General features: G+C 38.5%; 1 protein-coding gene across 3 annotated transcripts; it reads right to left on the bottom strand.

Annotated features, from left to right (window-relative positions):
* Window positions 1-4,275: 4,275 nt before the first annotated feature.
* On the bottom strand, window positions 4,276-5,828 carry LOC149171561 (uncharacterized). Of its 3 annotated transcripts, none has more exons than XM_089427504.1 (2): window positions 5,522-5,828; window positions 4,276-5,095 (listed from the first exon to the last, which is right to left on the bottom strand). In XM_089427504.1, the coding sequence occupies exon 2, from the start codon at window positions 5,091-5,093 to the stop codon at window positions 4,509-4,511; it is 585 nt and encodes a 194-aa protein (XP_089283630.1). In that variant the 5' UTR covers window positions 5,094-5,095; window positions 5,522-5,828; the 3' UTR covers window positions 4,276-4,508. The 3 variants fall into 3 exon arrangements, with proteins under 3 accessions (XP_089283630.1, XP_089283628.1, XP_089283629.1); XM_089427502.1 differs by having other exon boundaries at window positions 4,279-5,156; window positions 5,516-5,825; XM_089427503.1 differs by having other exon boundaries at window positions 4,279-5,156; window positions 5,522-5,825.
* Between the last annotated feature and the right edge of the window lie 11,628 nt (window positions 5,829-17,456).

Here is a 17,456-nt window from a genome sequence, read left to right as displayed (position 1 = left end):
AATCAAGAGATCAATTCATTGGGAATTGTGCAAGGAAATATGGAATTCCCTATTGTTTAGGAGCTCGAATTAGCTAAAAATTGTGCAAGGAAATAGGAGGTTTGAAGAGGAAGAAATTGGTTGTGTGTTGGACAAACATTCTCATTCGGTAGAGAGAACAATTTTGTTTTTGCAGGTGGTGCTCAGAGCTGGAGCATGCAATTGTAATAGTTTCTCTATTCAACTGATTAATGCAAAGAGGCTTGAGGGGCTTTTCCTAGTTGGGTTCCCCTAGAAATAATTGTGTGCTTATGGTTTTGCTTCTTTCATGTCTATGCATGTTGTTCTAAATTATGATTTTCATTCCGCAGATTAGTAGAGTAGAATTTGCGTCTCCTAATTTCAGTTCAATTTCTTGAACAACCACAATTTCTATCAAATTTCTACACTTTATTGTTCCCTATTTTCCATTTTTTCATCTATTACATGCATAAGTAGAAAACAATAAGCAATAAATTTGGAACCTAAGGATATTGACTCTCATAATGTAGATTTCAATTTATTTTTATTAGATTTGTTATGATGAGTTGTCTAGTGGAATATCCATGACAATTTATGGCTCATTAAAAAAAATGAATACAAGACCAAATATACCTATATTACTATATTTAGAAAGAAATATACTAATAAATAAAAGAATATATATAGGTAACCAGATATAAAATCAAGAAAAGGTTAATGATTAAATAACTTATTGCAACTCCATGTTCATTTTAAGAAGAACATAAATGTAGGATGGACAACTTTAAACATATGAAAACTCTATTGTATAAAAGGCATTCTTACTACAATCACAATCTCTTCAACAAAAAAATAGAAGAGGTTCTACAAATTTACATCATCAATTCTAAGTTCTTCTCCAAAAGAACTTAGCCAAACATGGTTTCTCCTCATTAAAGTCTTGTGTAGAAGTTCTAAAAAAAAGTGAAATAAGTGAAATCCCATCTTCCCCTGGTTCTTATAAGACATATTTATTAGTCAAATAAGATTTAGTTTGGGTAATTTGTAACTCTTTCTTTTTATTGTACATGATTATTGATATGATGTTTCAATGCTAAGAAATATCCATTAATAACATTAGTATAAGGGAACATATGCTACTCTACTAGAACCCTAGGTGAGGCAAGGATTTTCTTTGGTTTTTTAATGTTTTTTTTCCAATTTTCTAACAAAAAATTTAATTAATCCTATCTACCTTGCTAGAGCCTCTACATGTGTAAGCATTGGGATGTTGACATTGAAGGTATAATAGATGGGTTGTTCTATAGATTTAATGTGATATTCTAACTCTTTATTTACTTGATCCAATAAGTGAAAGTACATCCATGCTTTGAACTCTAACAAATTGTATTTTGTGATTTGCTCTATTACCTATCATTGTCTTTGCTCACTCGAAAATTCCTCATCTTCATCTTCCTACTTCCTAACTAGAAACTCCCTCAGTGCTAAACTAAATATCCTTGTTGATCATTTGTAGAGTCTAGCAGGGGATAGCTTGGTGGAATGCTTTGCATCTTATTTTTCCATCCATTGAGTGTCTCAATCTATATTAATATCCTTTGTTGATTTATTCTCAATTGATGTGTTTGATTATAGATATTAGAAAGCTCATATCTGTTATTCTAAAAGCTTTATGCTTTATCATACAAATTTCTTAAAACAATAGTCAATTCATTCTACAATTCAAATGCATATTATAAAAGCTCATTTGGATTACTCCTAATTCCCTTATAATATGCCACCTAATTCTTAAGGAGGTCTATCTTCTTCTTATCTTTAGCTAGCTCCTCCTTTAATTTATGCATACTAGCCAAGGTAGCTTCTGTAACCCTAGTGGTGGTAGTCATAACTTGATTGGTTACTATGGTTATTTTTAGTAATGATTACCTTAGTGGATATAACCAAGTCCTATTCATCATTTCTCTTTCTCTTTCTATGGGCTTGCTTCATGATCTTTTCGATTTTTTATCAAATCTGAATAGTTTGAAGTTATTCACTTCTTCCAAGAATGTTTATGACCACATGAACTATTGAAAATATCTATCACTAGAGAGTGATAAGTACCCTCTAGTCAAAATTCGAAGGTTTGAGGGATTAATAGGATCTTCATATATGTTCATTGGCTATTCCATATCCTAGACATTTTATTTCTCTACTTCTTTGTTCTTTTGTTCTTCTTTTTCTTGTTGTATTTGGGTTGCACCTTGTTCCTCTTTTAATTTCTACTCTACTTCCTTTTTTTAAATCTCATATAACTTTCTCCCTTGATCTTCACATTCTTTCTCTCTCATTTTCTTCATTTGTATTTCTTTTATTCTATTTTTCTTTTGTTTTATGCTTCTTCTCTTTCCCTTCTCTTTCCCTTTGCTTGTTGTTTTCTTTCTTCACCCTCCTACTCTCTCTTTTGCTCCTAGTCTAGCCTTGTTATATGCTTCCTCTTTCTCCTTACACTCTTCCTTTACTACCTTAGATCTAGCTTCCTATTGTATCTTCTTATTTCCCTAAACTCGTGTTTTCTTTTCCTTTCGTGCTTTTCTCCTGTGACTAGTTCTGACTAGTACTTCCTCATAGGATCTAACACTTCAATAAATTTCTTCTTCTTGCTAGACTTCTTGTTCATATGGCCATGGGTATTTGATCATTAATGGATGTTGTGCCACCAAATTGAGAGGATCATGCTTTCTAAATATTTCTTCATTGAAGTGATATGCTATCAAGGCTTCACCTCCTATTTGGAAAAATTGACATTGTTTAGACATATGATGCTATGTATAGAGGAAGAGGATGTCCCAAGACTTTCTTTTATTTACAGAAAAAGGCTCTAATCCAAATAAGTTTGATAGGCTATTTCATGAACTACCAATATGTCTAGGATGAATCTTGGTTATCTAGAGGCTTGGTGGCTCCAAATACTTTCCATTTTATGCTTGTCTACTGATGTACCAACCACTTGCATGGATCTTATACCATATGCAGAGTTGTCTTCCAAAATATGAGTGTGTAAGTGGGGTTATGAAATGTTCAGAAATGAATGTGTAGTTTCTCATATATGTATGCTCTCATAAATCTCAAAAGTAGACATGAACTAGTTGGTCACATGGTTACCATTCCCATCCCATATATGGAAAGCATTTGCAACACATAGCACATTGAGTAGATATGAGGACATGGAGATTTTTTTGGGTAATTTCCAAAGTACGATACGTTTCCCCTTGAAATGGCATTTTTCATGGTTGCGGGTAGGATGATTGACTTGTTGAATATCCTCCATTTTTTAGTACATGGTATTATAGTGGAAAGCAAACCTCTTTGAACTGTATTGCATCATTTGCACCATACAACTTGTTTATTAGTGCAATTGCATCTATGTATTGGTGTTGGAAATTGGTAGTTGGGTATATGCCTTTTTTTGTGATTTGAATGCTTTTGTTCCCATCCACCATTCTTTCATACTTTTATGGTAGTTCTTATTTTGAGTGAATTATGTAACCCAATCATCAATTATGCTACCTTTACGTTTTACAAACTCGTAATAAATTTCAATATTGGGAGGTTGAAAAATGTAATACCCTTTCTCTTGGTCATCTTTGAGGAGATAATGTCTATACATGATGTGATAGACGATCTTGTTGTATCATTGTGTAAATAAGATTTTCTAATGTTATGAAATACCTTGCCACACAATCAACTAGGAGATAATGTCTATATATGATGTGATAGAGGATCTTGTTGTATCATTGTGTAAATAAGACTTTCTAATGTTATGAAATACCTTGCCAAACCTCCAAATTAGTTGTTGGCATCTTATTTTGTTTGAAAGAAAAATGGAAAAAGCTTAATGTGCAAAGTAGATTGGTAGTTATAGCTCCATTCAAAATAGTTATGAATAAGACTTTATTATAATAAAACAATTTAGACTTTGTTATAAATAGAAGAGTATACCAATAAGAAAAAGAAAATGTTCATTCAACCACTTAATTAAAAGAAAATCTCATAAAAAAGAGTAACCTAACATGATAGGGTGCTAATGAATCCATTATTGAAAATTTAACTAAGCACTAAAACCTCATGATTAACATAAAATGCCAGTCCACACAATTATAAATTTTTATAAATCAAATAGCACATATATTTAGCCTACTTCAAAACACTTATAATAGAATTCATTTTTATAAATCAAATAGCACATATATTTAGCCTACTTCAAAACACTTATAATAGAATTCAAAATAAACCATTTTTAATAAATAAATTATTGCAAAAACAATTACAATATTATTTTACAGTAAGTCTATTTTGAACATACTACAGGACCTTTATTGCTATCATAAATAGCCCTGGCTACTTCCAGGTATTCTATACTGGAACCCACCAGCCAAGGGTATGGACTTAATTTACATTGTTAATTCCAACTAGGAAACTCTTCCAAAACTCTTCCAGGTTGCTATGTCCGCTGAAATTTACCCATTTTACAGCGATGGCAGAAAACTCTCAAATTCAACAGATTCAGAAAACTGAGATTGATCACAGGGAAACCCCCAAATCCAATCTGAAACCCCATACTCGTACAAAAAGCTGATGCCATCTGCGTTAGATTTCTCATCTTTATCATCACCATCTTGTTCCCAAATTCTGAAGCAAGAAGCAGCTCCTTGAGCAATGCTCTCATCCTGCAACAGGGTCATGCAATCATGGCCGCCCATGGTGGAATCCAGAGAAAATAAAATTTCTGTAATCGGCAAAGGAGTCTGAGGCCTCCAGAGCTGATCATCGGTGGCTTCAAAAAGTGAAGCTCTCAAACAATCCTCCTCTTCCACCTGCAACTTTTGCTGCTGCTCTGTAAATTCATTGTCACTACTATTATCAGAGTCTTGGAGATAGTCCAAGATACAAGACTGCTTCCTGATAGCTGCTGAGCCTCCGATTCCGAAGCCTACGGTATCCTCCCAAATCCATGGATCCTTCACTAAAATCGAATACTCATTCAAAAGCGAACAACCCTCTGGCAAATTCTGATTACTGGTCCCCGTGTTTTCAGGTTTGTGAAAAACCATCTCTGCTTCAAACCACAAACTTGTTTCAGCTGAACCAAATCTTGTTTTTCTCTGCTAAGTTTCCTGGGAAATTAAAAAAAAAAAATTTACAAAATTAATGATTACTATTACACCAAATACAATTATTTCATAAATTATATAAATTACTTTATAATAACAAATTCTTCAAAATTAGAAATCTTATATTTATAATCAAGATAACCTTCAATCCACAACCAGCAATTCCCACGCAGTATAGGCAAAGAAGAAACAAGAACGTCACACAAAAAGTAATGTAGTGTATACCTTGTATTTAGAATTCTAACCAAATCTTAAAAAAAATATTTAAAAAATTAACGATTACTATTACACCAAATACAACTATTTCATAAATTATATAAATTACTTCGGAATAACAGATTCCTCACACCTCGAAATCTTACCCTTACAATCAAGATAACCTTCAATCCACAACCAGCAATTCCCACGCAGTACAGGCAGAGAAGAAACAGGGGCGTCACACGAAAGGCAACGTGGTGTTTGCCTTGCATTTATAATTCTAACTTTACAATTCATACTTACACACATAGACCAGAATTATAGCGGCGCCACCGTCAAGTTATACTCATGGTCACAGGTATAGAACGATTCCAGCGGAATTATAGCGGCGGCTCTGATTAGTTATTCTCACAGTTATAGACCTATTCCCGCGGAATTATAGCGGCGTCTCTGTTTTAGTTATGGTAGAATTTGGCACAAGCAGAGACCTACTCATGCACTCAAACACATGCTGATAAACCTTGCTCGCACGGCACGCTAACTTCTTGAAGGGAGTGGAAAGCACACCGATAGCGTGCCATTCGGTTGGTTACGTAGAAACGATTTCTAACTTTTCCTAAATTGAATGGATTGGCTTAGGTGATTTGTTTTTAGATTTTTGATGATAGGGTAATGTTTTATTTAATTAACATTTTTATATTTTGAAAGTAGTACTTTGTAATTGGTTTGAGTTAATGTTCTGATTTTAATTATTTTCTAAATTTTTAGAAATTATTTTTAAAATTTATTAAAGTTTTTGGTAAAATTAAATATTTAATATTATTTTTTAGAAATTGATTTTTTTTTTTTTTTTCTATAATTTGATTAGTGATAATTAATTTTGTGTGGTTTAAAATTAATATTTCAAAATTAAAAATTGAAAAAAAAAATCTAAAAAACAAGTGTATTATAAATTATCTATCAAAAGAATCAAATATATGGATTTTTTCATAATTAATATTTTCTTTTAAATATATAGATTTTTTCTAATTAATATTTTATTTTTATTCATTATCATATTTATTTTTGACAATAAATATTTATTAACTTATAATTATTTTGTTTTCTATTAATTGTTGTAGACCATGTTCTTTTCTAATAACAATATGTTTTTAAGTTTTTCTATTAATATATTTTATTGTTTAATTAGTTAATTGTTTTTGTATTCAGACTTCTATGATCCATAATGAATTAAGAAAAGTCTTTTGGTAGAAATCACATTTGAAAATTTTTTGGTGGATGTCTTTCAACCAACAAGTGTGATTCATCATCAGGACCATGGCAAAGGCTTATATAGAGAGCAATGTAGAGACCATAATTTCAAATATTTTCATAAAATAGATTATTAGCAATTAGATTCTCCTCCACAAAAATTGTGATGTTTAAATCATGCACTCAATTATATGATCACATTGACCCATAAAAAATTTCTTTTTTTTTCATAAAAGACAACTACTAAATAGCAAAAATAAATATTACATTTATTTTAAATTTATAAATTAATATAATTTAATTAATTTTTTTTAATAAAATTTTTATAAAATTTTATTTAAAATTCATTTTTAAATATAAAAATAAATAAATTATATATAAATATATATAATAAAAAAATCTATAAAAACCAAAATTCCAATAGTATGATCCTTGGTTGGTTCATTCATTCACACGTTTGGATATTCATATTCTACACGTGTTTTTTGTTTAAAACATGTATTTGGATTAATTTGGGTTAAATAGTGAATTTCACATTTTAATTTAGTGTGAGATAAAGTAGATAATATTGAGAGGTGTCTTATCGTGGAGGAGCTTTTGCCACCTGCTGACACCTAGTGGACTAGGGTTCTTTTTCCAAGTTCTTAGACACCACGTCACTTTATTTGGAGTCTTCTTTGTTATTCTAAATTGTTATATGGAGTTTTTTTGGTTTTTTTCTTGTTTTGCTGGAAAAACTCTCAAACATGGAAATTATAAGTTGGGTCCCTTGCATGAGCAGCTCACTTTTTTGGACTGGTTTCCCCTTAAGGGCAGTGGCCTTTTCAGTCACTATTTGCTAATACTTGGTAAATTCTCTAAGATAAGATCTGCAGAGGCCGATGCCTCTATGTAACATTATTTTTGTATCTTTAATAGAATTAGTCTTATTAAAAATGAAATAAATAAATAAATAATATTGAGATTTTTTTAATTATTTTATAAGATATTTTTTTTGTGTTAGCTTATCAAAAATTAGGTGTAGACCAATTAGTTTGTGAGCGGTTTAGTCTCTATTACGTTATAGTTCTAATCTCACGAGATGGGAGCAACCTTTGGGGGAATTAGACTATATCAAAAGACATCCCAGCTTGACCGAGCTTTGAACAATCTTGTTGATAGCATTCCACTAGGGCAGATCATTCTTAAAAAAAAAAAAACCTTATGAAAAGTTAGATGATCAGTGTGTATTGGTCATTGATGCCATATTATGACCCATCAAATATGGTTCCACTATCCATCTCTTCATGTGTATTGGTCATTGATGTCATATTATGACCCATCAAATATGATTCCACTATCCATCTCTTCATGTCACTCTCCATTCTTTCATGTCTTTTGCTTATGCCATGATTTTTCCACTGTTATCCAACTTTTATGCCATGGTTTTTCCACTGTTATCTAGCTTTGGTAGATCATTCTTAAAAAAAAACCTTATGAAAGGTTAGATGATCAGTGTGTATTGGTCATTGATGTCATATTATGACCATCAAATATGGTTCCACTATCCATCTCTTCATGTCCACTCTCCATTCTTTTATGTCTTTTGCCTATGCCATAGTTTTTCCACTGTTATCTAGCTTTGGTTACACTGTAATTTTTCCATTGTTACATTGACTTTTCGCATGAACCAATTATTTAAAATTTGACAACTCGGGGATGAATTTCTAAAAATAGAAAGTCTAAAAAATAGAATTTCTAAAAATAGAAAGAGAAAGTCTAAAAATAGAAAGTCTCAAGTACGAACTTTCATTATTAGTGAATCACCTTGCGTTAATTGGTAATCAAGTACTATTGTTGGAAAATCCCTTCTGATAATCAAATCAATCCTAATAGTTCAATTTTGACTTAATCATCAATATTATCATTGATATTATTATTATTATTCTTTATGATAATATTATATTATTATTAAAAAGAAATCCAAGTCACTCAATCATGCCTCTAAATAATGTTTTCTTACACTCTCATTATTAGCATCACATATTCCTCTTACACTCTCATTAATGCTCTTACACTCTTTTACACTCAATAAAAGCTCGTCATAAAAGATTCTTCTCATGTTATCATTAAAGCATGGCATGAAAGATTCCTCGTACGCACTCTTTAATGCATATGTTATACTCTCCTTCTTAATGGCATAAGTTACAAAGGAATGCACACATTCTTAATGACATGAGTTACATTTCCTGAATGGGCATATGTTATTCTCCCTCTTGGCATGTGAGTTGCTTCTCCTTTATGGCATGGATTTGTTGCTCCTCTCATATATATGTGCCTCATTCTTTCTCCCCTCACTACTTGTGCATTGTGAAAGAAGAATTTGAACTTGAGAGAGAGTTGGAGAGAGTTTAAGAAGATTGTGAGAGAGAGACTTGGAGAGTAAGAGTGGAACTTGGTGAGCCAAGGTTGATTCAGTGCTTCAGTGTTTCAGTGTTGATTCAGTTGAAGGGAAGGTTGATTTAGTGTGTGCATCTGTTGTTGCTACCAATGATCTTCATGCTACAACTTTTTCATATTTGGGTGAACTTACTCATTCTCTTGATCTCTCATTGTACTTTGTATCTTTGTTGAACAATTGATTTCTAATAGGAGAAGAATCGAGCTAGGTTTTCCCCTTGTGGGTTTTGCTCTAGTCATTGGACCTAAATTCGTTGTGTTTCATTTTATTCTTGGCTATCTTCTATTGTGCATTTGATTTATGTTTTATCCACACATGTTTATATAATATTATAGCATAAAGAAGTTTTATAATAGATGATTGTTACAACATAGAAAATTAGAATTTAGGATTTGGATCGAGTTGGGTTAAACAATGATCTTCATACTTGTTGGCTACGTGGGGCCTGACCCAGGTCCACAGTGAGTTTAGCCAAGCAAATCCCAGCACTACTGGCCCTTTCGGCAACAGTCCGCAGAGCCCAGACTGAGGTCTCACCCGAAGTAGTATGGGAGGGTGCTGGAACTAGGTTTTCGCACCCTGGGGATGTCTAATATGGGCGATAGGTACGCGATTCAACCTTCGCACTTACTAGATTACGTGCACCAGTGGGCTCCTTGCGTCCTATGGAACTGCCTTCGCGCAGATCAGGCTGTAGTGTGACCAGTATTAATTACCCAAGTATTCCTTAGTTAGGTTCTATTCGTTAATTACATAGAAAGTTTTCATACATAAACATACGTACAAGTGCGCGCACATAGATAACCAGATATCGTTAACGCTGAACATCAAAATATATATATCTACAAAACAAATGCACAATATGTCGAATTAACTTAGATTTATTAATGATCCTTTTCAAGTTCAGTTCAATACAGACCCGACTCTGCCCTGCGCACTCAGCTACAGGGGTCCGTGCACTCAGCTGCGGACTCTACTAGGCCTCTACGCACTTAGCTGCAGAGCCTTTACCTACTACTACGACCCAATACCTTCAGATCCACTTCTATCCTCTAACCATGCCTTCACATCTATCTATTACTTTCCAAAAACTCAGAACTGTCTTTACACTTAGAGCCTCGCTCTATTTATACAATCCCATGGTCCACAGACCATGGGTAGGCCGACACAATTTACATTCAATTACATTATTTTAGGGCGGACAACCCTATGACTCATCCTAAACTTTCGCGCTCCACGCCCACATTTCGCAGAGTCTTTACATTACGTTGACCAAAACTCGAGCTTTAAGCCCCAAAAACATGTTATGGGGGGATCCACTGCCCAACAGGCCCCCAACACAATCATCGTGACTCATCTCGAGTCACTTTGCTGGTGTGGTGATCTTTGCACGAAGTCCATCCACCTGTGCCTATGCGGTGCAAAGGTCGTCGGCTGGATCTATTGCATTTCTGCTTCTGAATCATCTGTGTCTGACTTGATTCTCTTCCTTGGTGCCGGCTTCTAGTACTTGTGTTTATAGTCCCGCACCCTTGTCCGACTTCTCGGGTCGCGAAGACTGTGTGTTGGTTGATTAGTCAAACATCCAGCCCACCCATGTAGGGCTTTAGGCGACTGCCATTTACCTTTCTTGGGAAGGGTTCTCCATTAAGTTTGACTAGTTGGATTACACCTCCGTCTGTGACCTCTTTTACCACATATGGTCCCGACCAATGCATTTTGAATTTTCCAGGAAATTTTTCAAACTTGCTGTCATACAACAGCACTAAATCGTTTACCTTGAGGGTGCACAACCTAATATGGTGGTCATGCCAGGCTTTCTCGCGCTGTTTTTGTACCTACTAATGGAATCCCGCCAAAAATTGTTCTTCCTCAAGTTCTTCTAAGTGTGCGAGCCTCTCTTCCAAGGCTTCGCGGTCCGACATGTCTGTAAGTGCTATGATTCACAAACTAGGGACAAGATATTCCATCAGCATGACAACTTCCGTGCCATAGACTAACCTGAAAGGTGTCTGACCCATCAATTTTTTGCATGTGGTTCTGTATTCCCATAATACGGCAGGTATGCGCAGGTCCTAGTCGTTTCGCTGCGTGTTACATACTTTGGTCAGCGTAGTCTCCAAATTTTTTTTGAATGCTTCTACTATCCCATTAGCTTGTGGATGGTATAGTGTACTTTGCTGATGATACACTTGGAACTCCTCAGTGAGTGCGCTGATGGTTTCATTCAGGAAGTGCGTTCTGCGGTCACTCATTAAGATTTTCGGGCAACCAAACCGTGTCAACACGTTGTCGAACAAAAATTTTGCAGTCGTAGTGACCGTGCAGTCCTTAACCGGCTGTGCTTCCACCCATCGAGTCAGGTACTCTGTCGCGGTGATGATGTAGCGTGCACCCATCTTTCCCTAAGGTTTGATCGGTCCCACAAAGTCAATTGCCCATTTTTCGAATGGCTGCAACGTCATCTGTGGATTGAGTGGCATCTCATCCCTTCGTGATGGTTTTCCAATCCTTTGACATATGTCGCAGGCCCGACAGTGTGCTTTCGAATCTTGATGCAGGGTTGGCCACCATAGCCCAGCGTGAAGAATCTTTTGTGCAGTCGTGCATCCTGCATAGTGTCCTCCTACAGCCCCCCCATGTGATTCCGCAAGGATCTTTCCTCATTCAAATTCAGGTACATATCTTCGCAATATCTCATCGTTTCCCATTTTGTAGAGGTGCCACGCGATGACAGAAAAGTCTGCCATGCGCACCACCAATTCCTTCTTCTACTGGACTGAATATGCCTTCGACGTAATCCCTGTTAAAAAATGAATTATATCTTTGAAGTGGCCATCCGCGACGCACACTGCAAAGAGTTGTGCATCCGGTAGTCCCTCCTCCAAATTTTTTGGCTCCTCGCCTGTCTCAATTCGTGATAAGTGATCTGGTCCTACATTTAGGCATCCCGGTTTTACGATGACCTCAAAGTCATATTCTTGAAATAGTAATAGCCATCTGCATATGCGCCCCCCCAACACAGGCTTGTTCACCAGGTATTTCAATGCGGAATGATCGGTATACATCTTGAAGTGCCCGCCAAGTAAATAGTGTCGGTATTTCTAGAGCGCATACACCATTGCCAACCCTTTGTGCTCAGTAGTAGAGTAGTTCTTTTCGGCTTTGGACAACCGCCGACTCATGAATGCGATCGGGTGATCCACGCCTTTTGTGCCTTCCTACGTAAGTACAGCTCCCAGCGCAATACACGACGCATCAACATGTACATGAAATTCTACGTCCCATTTTGGGAAGACTAGGATGGGAGCGGATGCCAGTTTCTCCTTGAGAACATCCAAACTTTTCATACAATCATCATTCCAACAATATGTAGCATCCTTTTTCAATAGTTTTTCCATTAGCACTGTTATTTTTGCATAGCTCTTGATAAACTTTTTATAGTAACTAGTGTGCCCCAAAGTAGAGCGTAGTTGTTTGACACTTCGCGGCGCTTCCAGATTGAGAATAACAACAATCAGGCCTTCTTTGCAGACCACATGGCTGAGAAAGTTTCCAAAGGGACCGCGGAAGGTGCACTTTTTAAGATTCAGCGCAATCTGGTGTCGTCGGCAAGTATCCAACATCAAACGTAAGCTCGCTATATGGTGTTTAACTAACCCAAATACAGTCCAATTGTCTAGATAGACCTCCAAGAACTTGTGGATGTATTCCTTGAACGCGGCCACCACTATGCGTGAAAATATCACTGGCGCGTTCTTCAGTCCAAAGGGCATAACGGTGTATTGAAAGTAGCCCCATTTGGTTGTGAAGGTTGTCTTGCTCCTATCTTCTGGCGTGATCTTGATCTGATGGTACCCTGAGAAGCCATCCGTGAATGAGTAAGCTTCCTGACCGCCAACATTCTCCAATACTTCATCTGTGAATGGTGTCAGGAATGGATCGTGAACACAAGCGTCATTAAGCTTCCTGAGGTCCACGCATATTCTAATTTCGCCCTTCTGTTTTTTCTCCTGTACTACCATAGGACTCACCCAGTCGGATTCTTCCACTGGTTCAATAATTCCGACTGCGAGCATTTTGTCTAATTCATCGCGGACCTTTTCTTTATACTTTGGATTCAAACGGTAAGGTCGTTGCTTAACTGGCTTTGCGTCTGGTTTCAAAGTGATCTTCATCATCCCTAAGTCGCCAATGATCCCCTTTAAGTATGTGATTTTGGTCGGGAACAAATCTTGATATTCGCAGAGTAACTCGGCGACCTTATCTACCATAGCATCATCCCAATAGTCCCCAAGTGTCGCGTACTTCGGCTCCGCGTCTGTGCCAATGTTTACCTACTTTGTTTTTAGCAACACAGTAATGTCGGGATCCTCAATTGATGGTCCTCGAACCTCGTGACATCCTTCGGTTTCTGGGATATTAATATTTCAGGGGTCATCATCATCCTCCTCTACCTGCACGTTATAACATTCTAGGGCACTGCTTGACTGGGTTGCTCATGTTGGCTGAAGTACTTCCAGTGGTTCCTGTGGTATTTTGAAGATGGCAGCGTTCACTGCTTGCAGCGCGTCATCAACAGTATCCGACCATCGGTCTTCAAATGTGAATGTTAACAAAATCGCTCGCGCAAAACATCCCATTCACTTGTACCATGTCGAAGTTCCGTCTCAGTATACAAATTCATGGGTATGACATCCAGGGTATGGTAGAATAAATGTACCCATTCAAGCTGTGGTTCTTCCCAATAGGCCTTGGTCCATTTCGCGAGGTGTGTGTGCGGGTCATCTCGTCCATCGTATTTATCTTTTATCCGTAGTTTCGGTTTCCAAAATCATAGGCGCATCATCCTTCTACATCCACGCCAATTCTCAAAATTTTCTTTATGTGTTCTCCACTAGCGCGAAAGTGTTGCGCGCAGCGCCCATTTCAACGCATCGAACCATTGTTGTTCTAGTATTGCGCTTTCAAACTTGCTCAAGAATTCATCCACCACTGTCAATCCATCATATGTTGGCAGATTTCGAGGCTATGCTGTTACGCAACATAGTGATCTAATCATCATGTTGCAATTCAGCGTTGTCACTTTGTTCAACTGATTGTGCCAACGCTCGACTTCTTCATCTGAATCTGAGGTGTAGGAACTTGCGCGCTCCCACGAGATCCTTCCATCTGCAGTCGAATTCACCCAATCCTGATCTCGCACAGTTATCTTGTAAATACAATCCAGCTCATCGTTGCTTCCATCGTCGCGCACAGGTTCAGTGTAGCACGCTCCTTCGGCTGGGTCTAGTGGGACTACTACGTGTAGGGACTTTTTCTCAAATATCATCTTCCACTTCTTCAAGTTGATGACTCCATTCATATCAGTGGCCTAGTCTATTCCTAGCAATGCGAGATAGGGATTGTTGTCATCGACAATCTCTATTATTTCAAAGTCCGTCTGTGTGCTCATGCCTTCGATATCAACTATTACCCCTTGCAACCTCCCCATGGGTAAAATCTTTTGTTGGTTCACCATTCGTAATTGAATAGGGGACCATTGTAGCGTGGGCTGGCCCATGCATTCCCATGTTTTCTTCGGTAACACATTCGCGTCCGATCCCAGATCTAGGATGACCTAATCCATTTCGTACTCACCAATCTACGTCGTCAATCTCATTTCCCTCCTGGTGCGCAATGCATGCTTTCCCAGTTTCCAGACTACGCACGGTTCTCCTGACCCCGTGCACCTAGTGATCAGCTCTTGTAGTCCCTTAACCGCCTTTTTGTCGCACAGAAGTTTCATGCATGTCTCCAGAAAGGTAGTAAGCATAGAAGGATCCATCACTGGCTCTGGTTGATCCTTACTACCTGAAGTGGAGGCCTCCGCGAAGCTCTTCTTAGCTTCCGTGAGCATCTCCTTTGTGCGGACTAAGTCAAACTCAGGTTCCTTTGTAGGAGCCTTGCGAACCCATGTATCTTCCTCGGGTTGTTTCCCCTTATCCTCCCCTATGGTCGCAACGCTTCTGAGCACCATGTTCACATTTGGGTCTTCTTCGCACAGTTCAGACCTCATCATTTGGATATTCTAAGTTGGAGGAGGCTGGAGTACCCCTTTTTCGCACATCTGTGTGATCAATGTAGGACAATCTATCATTTCATGATCAAACTGAGCACAATATGAACAAGATATCCTCGTCGGGTTGGTACAATTGCGGGCATAGTGCCCTGGTCCTCCGCAATTGTAACAAATTAACTGCTTGCGACCCATTCTTGGTCCCATTCCTCCTCGTCCTTGACCTCGCCCCTGAAATCTAGCGCGTGCCATCCCCGCAGCTGGGTCGAGGGCTTGCGTTTCTGTTTGCATTCTATAGGTTGGGGTCCGATCCATCATTAACTCATAGTTGCGACAAGTGCGCTCGTCATGGCCTACCGACCTGCAGAAATTACAAAACAACTGCTGAGGAGTCTGTGTATACTTCTGCAACAAATGAGAGTTATCCGTCGTGTGTTTTGCTCCTATCTAACATATTGCTCACCATAACGTGGGTGTCACACTTGGCCCTGCCTGTGCCTCCAGTCCCAATGACATTGGTCCCCCTCCTGCCAAGTAGTTCGTGAATACTGGACAGTGGTCCTTGTCATGGTCCTGGCCTTTGCATTTTATGCACCATACTTCCTCTCACGCCTCTGGCCGCGGTGCCCTATCCTACTTCAAGCTCTGCATTTCTAGGTAGATATTCTGTAGTTGCGCGTGGATTTGTTGAACTCCCAACCCAGGATCTTGTATCGAGGTCTCATGCAACTTCATCGCCATTTCCAACGCTTCGGTTTGGGTGGAAAGTTTCTGTTGTGACAGCGCCGTCCTTAAGTGCGGTGTCACGGATGCCACAAACCATGTGTGATGTTGTGCATCCATGAGCGTCATATTAGCCTCACGGATCGTACTCTTCAACCGATGATCCAGATCCCAGGGGGTCTCGTCTGGAAGCATCGTGATCTCTTTAAAATCGATGATTGACTATGTCTTTGATTTTGGCCAGCTAAATTCTCTGTTCAACGCATTATGGATCTCTTCTATCCCTGCATTTGGGTGGTCATTAGAGTGCTTGATATACCATGTCAATGCGCGATCCTGCAGTGCGCTCACCAATGTAGCCTTCTTAATGTTGTCGTCTGTGACCCCTTGCGCTTCCCACACTGCTCTTACCACAAACCAGAACTAGTCCAGATCCTCATTCCCTACTCCTCTGAATACAGGTAGCTTGATCGCGCTTGCCATGCTGAACTGTGGGGTTGGTGGAGGTGGAGTGGGTGGAGATGGAGGTGAGGGAGGTGAAGCGAGTGGTGGCATGGGTGGAGGTGGTAACTGTAGAATGCGTTGCCTTATCAAACTGACTGCACTTCTCGGAGAGACCCGAGCGAGCTCTTCCTCACTCTCTCGCGAAGGTGAAATTAAGGGACTGTTTCCTAATTCCCCACTACCTTTGTAGATCTTTCTGCTCTGCATCGTTCCAAACATTAATGTATTCACATAACCCGCTTTTCACATAACAACATCTTAATCCAGGTATTCAAAGATTTAATGTACTTACCTCGTGATCCCTTGAGAAAACGTCATTCTGCTTCGTTGTAGCTCACGATCGTGTCTATCGCAAACTCAGTGATAAATCCCCCTATTATCTGGTCGAGCCAATGGTCCATAGCTTGCACGATCTTGTCTTCTGATGCCTCTAGTATGCGCACTAATTCTGGAGTCCACACTATCGGTTGGTCAAGCTTACACCTTCCCTGGCTGTCGACTAATCTCGCGATCCACTCATACAGTTCAGAGGGAAAGGATGCAAAAAAAATCTCGTGGATTTCCGTATACACGTAACGATCCAACCACCTTTTCTCAGATACCCGCGGAGTTCTATTTTCCTGTGTCGCGAACTTGTGAATCTTCTTGTCCAACCACTCTTCAATTTTCTTCTTTGTTGGGTTCCAGTGGCACGACATCAGACATCCCTTAGGCAGGTCCTGGTCCCGGCAACAGAACCATTTGTTGCCTACATGGGGTCTGACCCAAGTTCAGCAGTGAGTTTAACCAAGCAAATCCCGGCACTACTGGCCCTTTCGGCAACAGTCCGCGGAGTGCGGCCTGAGGTCTCACACGAAGTAGTATGGGAGGGTGCTGGAACCAGGTTTCTGCACCTTGGGGATGTTTGATATGGGCGATAGGTACGCGATTCAACCTTCACGCTTACTAGATTACGCGCACCAACGGGCTCCTTGCGTCCTGTGGGACTGCCTTCGTGGATCCAGCCGTAGTGCGACCAGTATTAATTACCCAAGTCTTCCTTAGTTAGGTTCTGTTTGTTAATTACTTAGAAATTTTTCATACATAAACATACATATAAGTGCGCGCACATAGATAACCAGATACCATT

Source organism: Pinus tabuliformis, chromosome 4_2 (genome assembly GCF_031772625.1).
Source record: "Pinus tabuliformis cultivar Carrire ecotype Pingquan chromosome 4_2, CPIR1, whole genome shotgun sequence".
NCBI lineage: Eukaryota > Viridiplantae > Streptophyta > Pinopsida > Pinales > Pinaceae > Pinus > Pinus tabuliformis.
The sequence above is the reverse complement of the archived record's forward strand: the minus strand, read 5'-3'. Positions and strand labels throughout refer to the sequence as shown.